General features: G+C 36.8%; 3 protein-coding genes across 11 annotated transcripts in view; 2 read left to right on the top strand and 1 right to left on the bottom strand.

Moving 5' to 3' along the window:
* The first annotated feature begins 2,014 nt into the window (after positions 1 to 2,014).
* LOC118277921 (putative hydroxypyruvate isomerase) lies at positions 2,015 to 3,713 on the top strand. Its single transcript, XM_035596942.2, has 4 exons — positions 2,015 to 2,315; positions 2,438 to 2,722; positions 2,926 to 3,056; positions 3,375 to 3,713. The coding sequence occupies exons 1-4, from the start codon at positions 2,126 to 2,128 to the stop codon at positions 3,549 to 3,551; spliced, it is 783 nt and encodes a 260-aa protein (XP_035452835.2). The 5' UTR covers positions 2,015 to 2,125; the 3' UTR covers positions 3,552 to 3,713.
* On the bottom strand, positions 3,695 to 6,018 carry LOC118278036 (aurora kinase B). The gene is made up of 6 exons (XM_035597089.2): positions 5,826 to 6,018; positions 5,555 to 5,746; positions 5,284 to 5,440; positions 4,820 to 4,956; positions 4,199 to 4,430; positions 3,695 to 3,875 (listed from the first exon to the last, which is right to left on the bottom strand). The coding sequence occupies exons 1-6, from the start codon at positions 5,891 to 5,893 to the stop codon at positions 3,786 to 3,788; spliced, it is 876 nt and encodes a 291-aa protein (XP_035452982.1). The 5' UTR covers positions 5,894 to 6,018; the 3' UTR covers positions 3,695 to 3,785.
* A 1,146-nt stretch (positions 6,019 to 7,164) lies between these two features.
* The window catches only part of LOC118277826 (uncharacterized), a 60,818-nt gene continuing 50,690 nt past the window's right edge, over positions 7,165 to 17,292 (top strand). For 8 of the 9 annotated variants that reach the window (XR_004783795.2, XM_050700351.1, XM_035596778.2 and 5 more), the window contains exons 1-2: positions 7,165 to 8,618; positions 15,555 to 15,763. Coding sequence is in view for 8 of the 9 variants with exons in the window: in XM_050700351.1 (XP_050556308.1) it covers positions 15,681 to 15,763 (83 nt within the window). In the remaining variant the exon portion in view is untranslated. The remainder of the gene's footprint in view (positions 8,619 to 15,554; positions 15,764 to 17,292) is intronic. The other variant, XM_035596774.2, reaches the window with a different exon arrangement.

The raw sequence follows: 17,292 nt of genomic DNA, 5'->3' as shown, positions 1-17,292 counted from the left end.
TATATAGATTTAATAGAGAATTATCCTTACCCCCTTATGTAATGGAATTACCGATCAGTAAGTATGGCCCCTATGTTATTTTGTGGTTGATAATAATAATTTATTGTTTTGGACTTGACTTTCCTCATGCGAGACTTAATTATTAATTACATAATCTATAGGCTACAGGAAAAAGTTATTCGGTAAGTACCTAGCCAGTTAAAGGTAGGTAATGTTCACGTTCTGCACCTGATAAGTAGCTGTAGCACCCACCTATCTGTAACTATTTAAATACCTATCGGCAATAACTTACAGCAAATTTCTTTACCTCCCCCTATTTTAAGTTAGGTAGTGTAGTGTCTCTGAAACCTTCTCCTAAGTCTGAAAAGTACTAGGTACGCTGAAAACCGAATAAAAATCGGTTCAGCCGAACGCGAGATACCTACATATCGTAAGTGACCCGGTTTTGGCCACTTTAAGAATTTTGTCGACTTTGAGGCTTTCTTAACTTATAGTTTTTGTTATCACGAACATATTTCTTGTAAAAAGTCATTTAACATGTATTAACCTTGCCTAAGAAAACCCCTTTTTTAAAGAACGTCCAATAGAAAAATAACTGTATAAAAAAGAAAAAAAAAGGGAGTTTGTGCCATTTTTGGCCAGATTCGTGCCATTTCTGGCCACGGTCGTGTGCCAGTTCTGGCCATCAAAAAATACTATAAAAGTAATCAAAATTTATTAATTAAATTGGACATTTTACAAACAATGATTTTTATTTAGTTTGGAAAATATGAAATATTATTACTTCACTTTAATTTAACTTACAAATAAAGAGAATTACCATTTATATGACGTTGGTAAAACCTGCAAAGTAAACTGACCTTCCCTTTGTGTGAAGGCAATTTATTGCATCTCTGAGAATGAAAAATATGTATTTGTTGATATGTAAAGCCAAGGAAAAAAAGCCACGATAAAATAAAGGGGAAGAAGTGGGGTGTCTATGTACTCAACTTTTGGTCAACCATGTGGCCAAAGATGGAGAAATTCATAATTTTGTCTCCATTAGTGGCCACCTTCTAAAAACCTCACTTCAGAAACATATGGCGACAAAATAACTTTAATTTCACTTAGACAATATATTCTTCACGTAGTATTAACATAAACATCCAAACAATAAGCAAAGATTTAAAAAATAAAAACGAAATCCTGACCCGATCGCCTTAGCCTTTTTGTTAAGATCTTAACAATTTCACCCTCAACTAAAAAGAATGACTTGTTGCATCGAAGTGAAGTTTGACACATCAAAGCTGCCAACGGTATCAGTGTCTCCAATATTCAATATTTTAAATACTGTACCTCACAGAGTAATTTATTTGTCCATGCCTTAGTTATAAATATTTGAAGGCCCAAATGGCCACAAAGGGGTCGGTGGCCACAACCGGGTCACTTGCCCTACCTACAGGTCAAACTGAGAACCTCCTTTTTTAAGTCGGAAAAAAGGGAGATGTCTCTGACTCTTCGACTGAAATTTAGAGACAGAAGGAGTAATTTATAAGTATATTTCAGTACCTGCGGGGTGCAGCGAAAGTCTATAAACAATCTTGGCCTTTTTAATACATAGTAATTTAGGACAAAGAGAGGTGCACATTTACAGTGACATCCAACTTTATTCCATTTATATGTTATGACTTATGAGCACCATGTAGGAACAGTTGCAGAAATGGTTTGGTGGAAGAAATCTAACATTTTTGAGAAACATCTTAGTAGGCGAGCCCAGGATGCTGACATTACTCAAGTTCGAAGAGACCTACTGGATTTTTAAAAGCAAAGGAGCAAGATGTTAATAATTTAAATATTATTGCAATAAAAAAAAAGATATCTAACGTCCTAAAAATTTGTTGCGGTTACAGTATTTTTGGACGATAAAACAACACAAATAATTATGTAACACAAATGATAACAAACCGAGGTTTTGTATCAACTTGTGGTAAGATAGGTTATCACTATCAGTTTTATTTGAATAACATCACACAATATTACATACACTTAAAACAAAACAATAACTAAACGCACACTCCAATCAGCTGTGTATCAGGCAACATCTGTCACATAACCTCTAACTTTTTATTTATTTTGAAAATAGAACATGAAGTTCTGTGCAAACTTGTCGTTTATGTTTACGGAGGCATCGTCGATGCTCGAAAGATATGCATTGGCTAAGGATGCCGGGTTCAAAGCGGTTGAAAGCGGTTTTCCATGGGGTTTGACTGTAGAACAAGTGAAGGACGCAAAGGAAAAAGCCGGCGTAGAACAAGTTTTAATCAACTTGAAGACTGGTGAGTAAATAAGTGCTCTCACAATGATAAAATTGTTGATTTTTAGATTACATTCCATTAGAAACTTAAGCACTATTTATATTTATACATTTTATGTTGATATCCTTGGCTGGCTTTTCCAGGAGATGTTACCAAGGGAGAATTGGGAGTAACGGCAGTGCCAGGAAAAGAGAATGAATTCAAAGAAAACTTTGCCGCAACAGTCAACTACGCCAAGGCTTTGAACGCCAGAAAAATCCACATAATGGCGGGAAAATTGCAGAACGCTACATCACAAAACTGGGAAACTTATGAGAACAATCTAAAGTATGCAGCTGGAGTGTTGAAGAATGAGAATCTCCTTGGTGTTATTGAGCCAATTAACCAATATTCCGTGCCTAACTACTTTTTAAGTGATTTTAATAAAGGTATGAGGTTTATTAAACCTTTTTTAGAAGTCCAATAGGGTACACTTTTAAGCAGTAGTTGTGCAGATACTCTTTTGCAATGCTTCATTAACATTTTGGACTACTACTACATGATTTAAAATGTATTAACATCTAAGTTAGATTTTCTGATTTATTATTTCATTTAAAGTGTGTGAGTAATACTGTATTGTTTGGTGTTTCAGCGCTGGATATCATCAAGCGCATCAACAGTCCCAATTTGAAGCTGATGTTGGATGTGTTCCACTTGCAACAAATATGTGGAGATATATCACACAGCATTGCCAATTTCATGCCCTATGTTGGTCATGTGCAGGTACAAAAAATGCCTTGAGAAAATTATTATTATTCAAGCTTGTGAGTAGGGCGACTTTTATATTATTGTTTTTTCATTGCTCTGATAACTTATGTAATAATCAAGGCCCAATAACTTCTGTTAGGTGTTCTCAGACAACCACAAATTATACATAAGTTTTCATAATCATTTAAATACTTCTAGAAGAAGAAGTAATTTTTAAGTACAAAGAATTTTGCCAAGTACAATTATTTCAATGTCTATTGCATATTTTATATACAAACTTCAATCAACAACCGTGTATTGTATGACTAAGATAAATAAAACAATTGATTACAGATAGCACAAGTGCCAAACCGCAATGAACCAGACACTGCGGGCGAGATAAACTACAAGTATGTACTCGAGCAGTTAGAAAGCAACGGTTACACCGATTGGATCGGATTGGAGTACAAACCACTAAAGAGTTCCAAGGATGGACTCGTTTGGGTCAAGAACTTTGGCTATAGTCTGTGATATATTGTTGAAGATGACAGAAAAGAATTAAGAAATATATTGTACTTATCTGTAACACAAATGAGACTTCAATATAACTACAAATGGTTGAAATTCCAATTAATAATGCTCAAATTAAATCAAATACTTATGTAAATAAAATATTATTTGTTGGTTAAAAAACGTTTATTACTATGATTAAAATAATAATGAATTATTAATTAATTAATACTAACTTAACAGTGTTTGTGAGTATTATGCACCATTACTCTGGAACTGCTGTACCCAGTAGTGCTTCTTCACTGCATCTAGCGATAATCTCTCTTTGCTTGAATGTCGTAAAAGCTGTAAGGAAAAAATAGATGCTATACATTCATATCTTACGATAGTAATTTAATTAAAAACTCCTATACATAAATTACCATAGAAATGAGTACTCTCTAAGACCCTAAGATTATTCCTAAAATTAAAAAACTTACATACATACATCACTCTGAAGTATGTAGTAAGGACCTTTATTTTTAAGAATATAGCTATGGAGTTGGATATAGATGAAGACACATTTATCTAATAAAGTTTTCTTTAACTACATAAAAATAGAAAAATATTTTACATATTACTGTTTCTACTACAAATAAGTTATGTAAAGAAATATTCTAATAACCAACCTTGGAAATGAGATCTTTGGCTCCTTCAGGTACATAGCTAGGGTACACCATATCTAATGCGAGGATCCTGGCATATGTCTTGTCTTGTCCTTCACTTTCAAACGGAGGCTTGCCCACTAGGAACTCGTACAACAGCACTCCGATGCACCAGTGGTCAACAGACACATCATACACTTCCCGCTTTATCATCTCCGGAGGTAGGTAATCTAATGTACCGCACATAGTTTTACGCCTAGAAAAATGGAAGTGATAGTTTAGATAAGTAATTGGTTTCTCTGTCACAAAGAACAAGCCACTAAATAAACCCACACACAATTTGAGGACTAATTAAACTCTATTTTTTTCTTAATATGTTAGTAGATAAAAGTTACGAATTTAAGTCTTTGACTGCTGACAGTTATCTGTTAAAGGCAAATCGTTAACACAGATCACCAGTAAACTATGTGATGGTTAACAAGTTCAGATACAGAGAAAAGCCGGACTAGATCATGTACCTCTTATAAAAAATACGTAATCTTCTACAGAAGGTACCTATCTCACATCATTATATTTTTTACAGCTAATTTAGTGCTCAATGAATTAATTACTAGTATTAGTTAAAAATAAATTAACTCCCCTTACCTCTCAGAAGGTGCATGCACAGACCAGCCAAAGTCGGCTAGCTTCAAGTCCCCACTGAAGTCTACAAGTATGTTCTCAGGCTTGATGTCTCTGTGTATCACATGGTGCTGGTGGCAGTACTCCACTGCATCCGCAACCTGGAATCATAGATAACAGTAAATTGTAGAAAACCTCTTTATGAAGCTTAGCCTTTTTTCTTATTAGGAGATATAGTATAAACTATTTAATTTATTATCATTTCCATGACTTTCTCTGCAGGGTAAAGTGCAGAAGATATTGATAATATTACAAAAAGTTTTACTATTGAGTGCTCATTGGAATGTTGATTATGAAGTTATAACATGTTGTAGACATGTTATTGTTTATTTTCTTTGTGTAAAGTGAGAATTAATCATAGAAATACCACTAATAGTATTACAAGCAGCAATTAAAGTACAAGACGAGAGTTATTTCAATGCTTTTACCTGATATATGTATTTAGCTGCTTTGGCTTCAGGGAAACGGCCCTTGGGTGAGTTAGTAAGATGTTTATAGAGTTCTCCGCCCGCTGCAAACTCTACGACTAGATATATACGACGTGCATCATGGAACCAGGTCAGCAGACGTAGTATATTCGGATGTCTACAAATGAAAAACATTTTATTAGACATTGTACCAAAGAATGACTTGAGAAGTTGTTCGAATTGATTTTTTTAAAGACTATTTTAAGTAAATGGTAATGTATCGAGTACTTACTTGAGATGTGACTGAATCTCTATCTCTCGCATCACCTGCCGTTCACATTTCGATCTCTCAATCTGAGATTTGAACAATGTTTTGATGGCCACTAAGTAGCCAGTTTTCTTCTCTCTCGCGACATGAACGTGTCCAAATTTGCCTTGACCAAGAGCTGACCCGAGCTCAAAGTCTCTAGGAGACCATTTATATCTAAAAATATAAAAACAATAAGTAAAAAAACATTTTCAAACTTTCTCCGTACAGGACAAGGATTGACAAATTTACGCACGCATTCCCATACGCCTCATGGTTTATTATTTTGGTCTCCAATTCTAGCACGTCACTTTTCATTGTCATAATACTTAATATTCACGATTTAAATAAGATATTTTCAATAATATTAATTTGAAGAACTTGTCAATACAAACAACACAACGTATTTTCGTCGGTCCGTTACGTTTTGAATACTTTGTTGACAGTTTGACAGATTAATGTTCTTTGTTACACGAAACGAAATAAGAATAAAAGAAAAAGTATATCCGGTGTTGCCAGCATCAGACTGGTAGTCTCGACATTGGTAATAACGATTTAACGACAGAATGCGGTCGGTAAGTCGATTTTCAATAAACTACCAGTGATTAAGTAAAAAAAAATTTATTATCTTTGGCTGATGAAAAGTAAAAAAGGATTTAGAATTAAATTTACTTTAAACTTAATTTTAGAGCAAAATGTGAAACATTCATACTTTTCTCATTTGACTGTGACTGATGGATAGCAAATGTGACTACCAAGCAAAAGGTCTCGAGTTCGATTCTTGGGTCAGGCAAATACGATTAACCGGTCGATTGTTAAATTGGAGGTAAGTTAACTATAAATTCGTACTTACCTTCATAGATTTAGTCATGCTAATGTTTTACATTGAAGTAATTGAGAGTGATAAGAACGAACCAAACGAGTGCAACGTAATTTATAGATCCAAACTTTTAATCTTATTTATTTATATTATACTACTATTAAAGCTGAAGAGTTTGTTTGTTTTTTGAACGCCGAACGCCCTAATCTCTGAAGCTACGTGTCCGATTTGAATAAACTTTTTTGTGTTGGATGGTCAACAAACAAAACATCACGCTTCTTTAAGGGGCAAAATCATCCCATGCCTTCTCTCGCCTTGAGCGAGGCGAGAGGGAATATCAGACAATTACTGCCTAAAAACCACACCATTCCTATATGAGCAAAGAGCAGGATTCTTTGAGTCGAAGCCCCAGTAAATCCGCTAGGTAGTCCACAGCTCCGGAAAACATCATTAATAAGAGCCGTGCAGAAAGAAGCAGAAAAACAGAAAATAAATAAATGTCTAGTAACTTTAATTTAGCTATATAAATAACTATCATCATTCATTTGTTTTCTATCGATTTGTTTGGTTTGTGGCTTGTTTCATACCTTTACATATTTCACAGGTTATTCGAACTGTTACAGTTACAGGGAACGCTGTTTTGGTTTCCGAAAGAGAAACAATTTCAGTATAATATATCTTTTAGAAAAAAACCAAATACAGAAACATATTGGTTACATTTACAATGTAACAACAAAGTGTTACTAGTTACCTCTACGAACGTTATCTGTGAGTGGAGATCTAATCGGACTTTTCGTCTAGTTAATGGGACTTTTACTGGAGTTTAAGGGTGTGTCGATTAGCCGGATAACGCTAGGATTTTCTTTTCTTTTGCTGTTTTGAAAGAGATTATTATCGTTATAAATATAGTCACTAGTCTTTTGTGTTGTTAGATATTATTAATGACAACATAACGTCACGACTTTTATTTATTTTTTTGTAGAAGTGTGCAATGTATCTAAATATAATTTTACAATAGGTATGTTATGAAATTATGTAATAAGGAAAGAGCCTATTTGTCAAATACCTGGTATACCTACTACCATAATGATCAACATCAATACCTAAATACATAACAGCAGGTACTTGCTTAAAACTTGTCATAAAAATAACGATCGCTTTGCAAAAAACTACGCAGTAAAATCCTCGTCGGTGTAATTATGATGCTCAAGTGAAGTTAAAGGATGTACTTAGTTGCCAAGAGGAGGTTAGTGCAGCGTGGGTGCGTTGTTGTGAAAACACTCGTTGGCTGGGGCTGGGGTATGGAGGGAGGGGGGAAGGGCGCTCCCTAACCCACCCCAACCTTAACGAGCTCAACCCCCATTACTAGATCTGTTTATTTCCGAACGCACCGATGCCTGACACATAAACAGATAGCAAATGTAATTAATTTCAGCGTTCATAACTTTAATTAAACGATGTTGCTTTGAGCTTGGTTGAAGATTTTTTGCGAAAAATATAGACAGTGTAGTAAGTAATATATTTTACTGAGGCTTTGGTAGTGAAATAAGACAGACAATTCAATTTTTTTGCCTACACGTAATTATACGTAAGAAATTACATAACTATTTACAGAAACTGTATGGTTAATGCATGCTTAATTAAGGCTCTGTAAATACATAGTGTCTTTCCTTTGAAGCTTATGTAAACATTGTAAAGAAAGAAAAATGGCTTAATAAGATATTGTAGATGTTATAAAAAAAGAAATCAGGATCAGAAGTCAAACAGAGACGCATAAATGCGAAAATATTTACTTTATTCCAATGAAAACACGACACAAAAGGGACTTAGAAAAGTAATTTGTTACACAATCGATGTCGTTATAATACGCTTACATGTATCAGGATCAGATGATGTTATAAGTTAATATAAAACAAACAAAATGCGCAGTACATCGCGCGGCGAGAGTTTCCTAGCCACCCCCGGTACCGAGCCGGTGGCGGGAAAGCGTGGAAAACGCGCGCATGGGGTGGCGGGCCGGGCTCATTCCGTGGTGAGGCGCCGCTCAATCGATACACCGCTTTTGTACGACAAAATCAACAATTTTACCTTTAAAATATCATAAAATTTTCCAAATATATCCTTATGTTTTTATTTAGAAGTATTATTTGTAGTGCCAGTGAATTTGTGGAGTTTTCGCGATGTGATACGAACCATAAACAAATGCGTCGCAAAACCGCTTCAGTCTAGGTAAGTAATAATTATTGGCACGTTGAGATGACCTAGTTATCGCCCTCGTGCAGGACCTGTGCCTGTCTCGTAATTTAGTGTTATTTCGCAGCAGTGGTCAGTTTTTAGAGCTAATTTATAGCTCGTTAGTTATTTCTACGCAGTAAATAATAAAGGGAAGGAAATGCCTTTCACTTGGTATTATAGTATATAAATAACAAGTATTTATTATTATTTTATTACTTACACCTTAATATCCTCTAGATTAAGCAAAAGATTTTATCTAAAAACTAAGTAAATATGAAATGGCGAGCTTAGATTACGTCCCGACGATTTGTTTTGGTGTCGCGCAATTTTCACGAGTCATCAAAATATTTCCGCAGTTATCATTATCATACTTTAGATACTTTGCAGAAGTAAATTTAATATTTTATACTATCTACTATTAAAAATTAAGCTAAATTTCCCTTATTAATATAACTGGAAGCATGATGACAAGATGCGATGTTAATAATTGCTCGTAGTACCATAATGTCCACCCCTATAGAGTAAATTTCGAAATCGTGAGTGTCATTGACCGTGAGTTTGTGGCACAGTGCCACCGCCACCCTTGTCTCGCATCGAGCCAAATCCGTCACCTCCGGTCCATAGCTTAGGGGCCAGGGGTCCGCTGCCAAAACGACTGCACTTCGAGAGACACAATTGTCTGAATACTGTCTTCAATTACCATAATGAGAGAAGTTCGTGAATTAGTGTCTGTTACTGTAAGTGGATGGTAGTGGTTTGGGCTTATCCGTCTTCATCTTAGTTAAGTATATCGTGCGTTCTCTGGTCTGGCAGTGTTCTTAGGGAAATGTGCAAGATTTCATATTGCTTACTATTGAAGAGTTTCGCAGTTTGAAATACTTATTGGATACTAATGAATTGTATTACGTAAATTATAACTTTCGCCAGTATTATTTTTCGTTTAAATGCGCAGTAGCTACGCCTAAAAAGGGATAAGTATGGAGCTTTCTTTTCATTCATTGAAGTGCAGATTATGCAATGTTACATGTCGAAATTCTCCAAATATGGTAAACTTACAAGAAACATGATTTAATACTTATTAGCACTATAGTTAACAAACTTGATTTACTTTCGTTCCGATACACGACAGTGATTAAAGCGCTACCTTTTTCCTTTCACTTAATAATTGTTCGTTTGTTTTAACATATCGGGCTGAGTATCGACAAGAGCCCAATGGTCGAAAGTCGGCCCTTCGCGAGGAAAGCTGTTTACACTGGGTAACCAGTCAAACATCGACAGACTCGAGTGTGAGACCACGGGGGAAAAGCTAGTGTGACCATTTGTATAACTGCCGGACGAATGAATGGTTAGAAAACAGAAATTTATAGGTACACAGATACATGTCAACAGCTTTAATTGGTTGTAAAAGACAGTTTTACAACTGCTACGTTCATTTGAGTGCAGCTGTCATCATAAAATTAGGGTTTCCTTATGATTTGATAAATGGGTTAATATACAAAGTGGTCGAGATGATGGAACAGCTGCCGCGATGATGTTTACAGAGTTTTAATTGCATTGAGGTAATTCTATTTTAAGCTTAATCGTTTTGTGTGGTAGCTAGGATTGTAATTTTACAAAACCATTCCGGGAGAACGAAGGAATAACAATGCATTTTGTATAGTGTAATTTTGAAATGATATGGAATTTGTGGTTTACATAAAAAGTGAAGTTCAAATATAAATCTTGCATTAGTTTTTATAACATGTACCTGTCTAGACTTAGCTTTCATTTATTAATAGAAAATCTCCCCAAAAAAATTTAAAAACTCTCAAAAAAGATGGAAGTCTTCACAAAATCAAAGAGATGGTGTATCCAGTGTAAAGGTACTTAACTAAAGTACCGCTAACCGATCGGTAGGGACAGAGACACTTTCACTGTCTGCGATCATCTGATAACTGTCGGTTTTGACACAGATACAACACTACTAGATACGTACTTACTGTTTACATTCCTCCTGTAATCGGCATTACTTGTCAGCCGACCGTGTAATCCTGTAAAGGACAATACAATACACGAATCTTAAGGGTATTAGGAAAAGTGGCTAAGTAAAACGCTAACGTTAAAAAGCCGTACTTTAATACTTATTTTAAGTGTATCAATGTTTTGATTAAGTAAGTGCTTGAATGGGCTTTTTGTAAGTGGTAATTTAGACCTTAATTAGTAATAGTTAGCGTTCAAAATAAGGGTCTGTAATTTAGTAGTTTCTAAAGGACTCGGTACTTGTCTGTAAGGACGATATTGTATAGTTGTTAGAATAAGACAAGTTAGATTGTAGCAGTGTTTTGTTTAGGGTTCTGTTTATAAAGGGTGCTCACTGGACCTTATTATTTAGGGAGCCATCGCCAAAGTCAATGTCACCGAGCTATACGCTTGTTGTACATTTCGTTTTGTTTTTAAAATGAGTATTCTATAGTTACCTCCTGTTTTAATAGTGGTTCAGTTATACATATGTCACTGTCACACTTTTAATAACTTTATAAGGAATTAAAAGTAGGAAATCAATTATATTATAGTCAAGGCATACTCTTTTATGGGCTTTATCCATAAAAGAGTATGCCTTGAATATATAATTGATTTCCTTTAATTCCTTATAAAGTTATTAAAAGTGTCAATCAATATAGTATCAAATTCTGCTATGGTAAGACAAATATGTTTCAATAAAACAACGTATGAAAAGCAACTTACTTCATAAAAAGCTCGCCCCGGGCAAGATGGCCCTCCCTTGTCACGTTTGCATCTGAATTCGCAAATTTTCCATTGGGGTGCCTTGAATTAGATAAGGGTGCAGTTATTGGGAACCGCTGTACAAGTAGTTTGGGGGAGATTTCCATTTTATGGTGTTGCATTTCTGGTCAAATACTTTTGTAATTGAATTTTTTAGAGGCGATAAATTAACTTCTTCGACACGCTTTTTTTTTTTTTTTTAGGGTGGAAAATCATCCAATGACTTCTCCCGCCTTGGGCGAGGCGAGAGGGAGTGTCAGACTCTTACTGACTAAAAACCACCCCGTTCCTATTCCTGCCCGTCGAGCCGGAGCCCCGGTAAACCCGCTAGGTAGTCCGCAGCTCCGGATTAGGCATCAGCCCTACTGGGCCCCATCTGTGGTGGTCTGATGGCTCTTTGAGGCGCGCGCAGAACGCGACGCGCCGCACGCACGGGTCTGGTTCTGGTCGGGCGGCGAGCTACCCTTGCTCACCGTCCGCAGACCCGCACTTACGGTGGCCGGAGATCGTCGCGCGATCCCCGACGCCCGTAGTGTCTCTCGCGACGGCTGGGGCGTGAGGAAGTTCGTTCCCTCACGCGCCCCGCCTCCTCCTTAGCTAGCATGACTGCTTCGCAGAAGGAGGAGACGGCATCCCAGTCCTCCTCGCTCCGCACCATGGCTTGTATCAGTGCCGGACGCGAGAGGGCGCCGTCGCCGACCACATCCCTGAGGACACGGCGGTGCTCAGCCCACGCAGGGCAGACCGCAAGCGTATGTTCCACCGTGTCCTCCGGGCGGTCTTCGCAGTGATGACACCCGGGCGTTTCCTCCCGCCCAATCAGAAACAGGAACCTACCGAAGCTTCCATGTCCGGTAAGCACCTGCGTCAGGCGGTAGGTGAGGACGCCGTGGCGCCTCTCTAGCCACTCCTCAAAGAGGGGACTTACCGCTGCAATGACAGCGAGCCCAGCCCTTGGTTGCGACAGTCGCTGCTGCCATTCCGCCATGAGATCGCGCCGGAGCTCATCCCGCCACGCATTAATCTGGCGCGGCAGTGGAGTTTCGCCCCGGCGACGCGCGTCGGCGCGCAAACTAAAGACGCGTTCTTCGACACGCTGGAGTGTTTATTGCATTTTTGTTTTAAAGGGGGGTTATGCTCTTAGATTCCTATATCATTGAAGAAAATCCAAAGATATTATGCAGCTAGTATAAGCTGCAACTTATGTTAACTATGTAGCAATAACCCCGTCTCGAGAAAGTTCCATCTTGCTAACAAGTAACAATGTGCGGTGTCACAAAATGTCAAAGACGGTAATAAATTGTGAGATTTCAAGATTCCAATAACACTGCATACTTGCAGCTACCTGCACTAAGTATGTCATAGTAAGTGCGACGAGTGCAACCAGTTTTATCAGTCGTCTTACGAGATACAACATATACTCGCACGGGATAAGAAGTTACAAGTTTGTCTATGGTTTTAGGAACGTTGTCACGTTTCGGCTTGAATTTGAAACTCGTTGAAAGTTTGGCTAATACTTTCTTTGTTTTAAAAATGTATGATATTGAAGTTTGTTTGTCAGAGGCTAGGTTTTGCATGAAAATGATGGTTCCTCGGGGAAATCAATATGGAATCGTGAGGAGGGTTGGGGTAGGTTATCTCGTCATGCAAATCGTGGTAGTGTTATAATTTTGGGATATGTAACACATTGAACGCCGTGGTGGTCATCGGTGACCGACGTTAGCGGAGGATTTGCCTTCAACAGTTTTCTATTGGCAGTCAAAGACTTAATTACTGATTTTGTGGAGAATAAATAATTTTGGGATATACTGGACCGTATAAATAGTCTCAAAGACTGATGTATGGCGGTTAAGTTCACAATAAGTCCATTTAACCGTCGAAGACAAGTTTGTTTGTTTGCGTGACTCCAACCAATTCAAACTTAGCGTCGGCGTCGTTTGACCATTACGTATGCAGGGCTGCCATCTCTTAGATTAAGTTCTTTCATTTTCTACGAACAGTTCGACTCATTAATTTGCCGTAATACAAGGTAATGGCAACCTTGATGACGGTCGCCGGTTGAAATAGAGCAAATCGCGTCGGTCGGCGACCGCTACACGGCCCATTGTGAATTATTAAGTGTCCTACTATCTCCGTGCCTGTTCGAGGTACGTAGGTACTTGTATCGCGACATAGATTGCAAACAACGTGTGGGTACTCCAACCAGTAGGTTCTATGCTAATATGTAGTGAGTACATAACGTACTCTCCATCTGTCCAGTCATCATGGTCGAGGTTCCACTTGAAGTTTGGACCAAGTAATATTTCAGTTTCGGAAAAAGTTTATCGGTTTCCTAAACTTACTGTTAGTACGAATTTATGTTTTACACTTAATGTGGTATGTGCCCCTACTTACACTGAACTTTACCTTTGTCATGTATAGGTAATGCAGTGGCATAAAGCTAACTCATCTGCATACTTGGTTTCACAAAAGATTTCAAAAGAGCATGTATATAGCTGAAAGAAAGCATCTTCTATTCTTAGCTTTAAGTACTTATGTACATATGTATTGAATGTATTCATGTCATTCAAAGTTACGATACGTATATGTCGATTCTTTTTTATTAAATTCGCTTGTATAAATGTACAGTCACAACGTTGAATATTTACGTCGTTTAAAAAACAACGACTACTGCAGAGTTTAAATCGTTAGTTTTAGCGCTATTAACGGTGACCCAAATGTGATCATGGCAGGCAATGCACCTTTCTTCATAGTTATGGTGTTTATAACTAGTTGTTTGGAATAAAACGATAAATAAACCGTTATTTTACCACAAATAGTTGTCGTTCAAGTTGCGGTTGACCAAAACGTTTCCCACTGGAATTCTGTCAATCTAGAGATAACACTACTTGTGTTATTGCAAACTGTTGTTTTAGAGGAATAATATTGAATAGAATAGAACGTAGAATTGTCTAACTTAGTTAATGTTCCTTTGTAAGAAGTTTGTCGTTTTCGAGATGGTCCGGCTAGTTTGAAACAAGATTGGAGCTGATCATCATTGTGTTATTTATATAGGCAAACGAAATATAAACCTTCTGTTCATATACATATATCGCCTTGTGCCATAAGACCGCCTATTGTACACTATGCTTAGTTATGATGTCCTATGTGTTTATGTGGTTACATGGGACTTATAACACAAATGGTGAAAAGTGGGTGTACATTGTAAAGCGGCTTTAGTGCCGTAATGTGCACCTCTGCCTACCCCTTCAGGGATAAAAGGCGTGACGTTGTGTGTGTGCGTGTATATATGTGGTGTACAATAAAGTATAAATAAATAAATATATACAAAATGTGAATAGACAAACAATATTGAACGTGAATTTCTACTCGTATACAGACCTCTTTAAGTTCATTTTAGCCGAAGTTTAAAGCATTAACTGCTGAAAGAAAATTGTTGAAGGCATATCCTTCGCTAAGCGTCGGTCACAATTGTCCGACGAGGCGGTTAACGTGTTAAAGACTTGCTTATTTTTCACTTAACATTTCCACGTATTGTACAAAATTAATTATCTACTTGAATACCACAACACTTTGACCAATGACTGTAATCATATATTATTACCGCAATTGGGATACTTGGTGTGTGTTGTTATTCAATTTTTGTATATTATCTATCCACAATGCCCGTAATTGAACCGTTTGCTTTGGTTCAACGTAATTGGCTGACCACGTTTTACGTGATTTTACACACTTATACATTTGCAACCTTTAGTTATAGAGATAACAATTTTAACTCAAAAGAATACGGTAGTTTCCTACTAGTCAAATTCAATACTTTTATCGAAATGTCAAAAACGATAGTTTTCTATGAATTTAGTGGATCGCAAAATATGACGTCATATTTTTTTGCGTCAAATAGCATACTTACTTCTCTAAAATTAGCTAGAAAAATTAAATAAATAAGTATATCGTCAAATTAATGAATGAAAGTACTATTATTTTGGGATATTTTATTGTATTGAAATGTCAAAATAATTTATTTTTGACCTAGTTAACTACGCAATTGACACTCAAAGTAGGTAGGTAGGTAAGGTTACTTTGCGAGACCACCGCCATCTATAATTTCACTTTCATCTCATTTCATCACGACCTTATCAAATCTAATTGGCACTTTTCTCTTTCCAGAGAATAACTTCACGAAATTGGTAGGCGTCGCTAACAACGGATTGTTTCATCGTGTGGACCTTATGTTAGTGAAACTGGAATTATATCGAATGTGAGGTTAGGAGTTTTGCGCGGGAAGATTCCAAGATGGCGACCGCAACGCAACCGTCGTGCATGAGCACGGAACATGGCTGCGTCATGTTCGACTGCCTCGTGCATCTTTGGGAATGGTGAGTTTTAGTTTTATTTACTACTGTTTGTGACAATATGTCCTGGTTTGCTCGAAGAGATTATAGGCTCCTACCAAGGTTGTGGCTATAATTGGCAGGCGAAGTGTACCCATTTTACTATCTGTGGATTCACTAAAATAAGTTGTATTAAAATATTTTTTGCACTCAATGCCTATTAAAACGGCCGATTAATTTGTCATAATCATACAGACTTTGGGTTTGTGGGCCCCTGACATGGCTTGAAACTTGTCGAGTAAACCAATTTAAAACGTGACCCAGTATACATTTAAAATATGAGTTCTTCTTTCTAAAACCAACGCTATTCGATTAATACAGTAAAATTCCATGCATTGATTATCAAAATATTTAATTCAAAAACAAACCATTATCAAGATATAATTTTAATGACAGAACGCAATTAGGGAATATCGATCAAGCCTACTAATTTACATTTAATAGGCGCAGTCGAATGCCACAAATCAGAGATTTTCCGGCTTAATAGTAGTCATTATTTGGTAGTTATTTACTTCCATACATTTTTTATGTACCTACCGTGTGATAAACTTTCTAATAATGTATGAAGAAATTACTTTTTAAATAAGGGTTGTATCATTAGTGGCCAGTCTTAAAGTTAATCTATCTGTTGATTTCCTTACCAACTAGAGATTTAATTTTGGCATAGGCTCCATACAAAATGTGTCAAAATTCGATCTCAAACTGACCGTAAATGGTCAATGCTTTAAAATGCAATGACTGCAGATTGAAAATGGCGAGATTTAAAGAAAAAGTTGTTTTGTCATTACGTATTTCCATATAATTTTCCTAGCATGACTAGGATATTTTTACATTGAAATTTATCACTTACATAAATGTTTTATACATTTTTCATACATATTCTGCTGAGAGCTATATGTCTTAAGCACACCAGTTTTCACTTATGTAAGTTCTTTTACGTTAAAGAAAATAGCAAAAGCACTAAGTGCTAAAAGGTATTAACATAAAGTCTAGCTACTTTTCCTCATAAGGGAAGCAAGAAGAAGTGTATTTACGACTTTTTTCATCGTTTAAGATTGCTTATGGACGATAGACCAGATACGACCAGTAGGTTTTTTTAAGGGGGATAATCATCCCGTGACTTCTCCCGCCTTGGGCGAGGCGAGAGGGAAGAGTCAGACTCTTACTGACTAAAAACCACCCCGTTCCTACTCCTGCTTTCTCGAGCCGAAGCCCCGGTAAGCCCGTTAGGTAGTCCGCAGCTCACAACCAGTAGCTGCATTAGGTACTTATTTACACTGTTTTGGTTGTGTAGTAACTAGAGCTATAGTATAAAGTACTTAACATATTTATCCATAATCAGAATAAATATAAACATATCCTTATATTATATAAACATACTTCATTCGGGAATTGAACCTCTCTTGCTCGAAGATTCCAGTGTCTTTCTGCAGACACAAGACTAAAACCGACCAAAAAAACTAAAATTTATTTTCCCAACATTTCTCATTTCCGAAAGTTAAATATCGATCGTT

This window comes from Spodoptera frugiperda, chromosome 18 (assembly GCF_023101765.2).
Source record: "Spodoptera frugiperda isolate SF20-4 chromosome 18, AGI-APGP_CSIRO_Sfru_2.0, whole genome shotgun sequence".
NCBI lineage: Eukaryota > Metazoa > Arthropoda > Insecta > Lepidoptera > Noctuidae > Spodoptera > Spodoptera frugiperda.
This window is presented reverse-complemented; position numbering and strand designations above follow the sequence as displayed.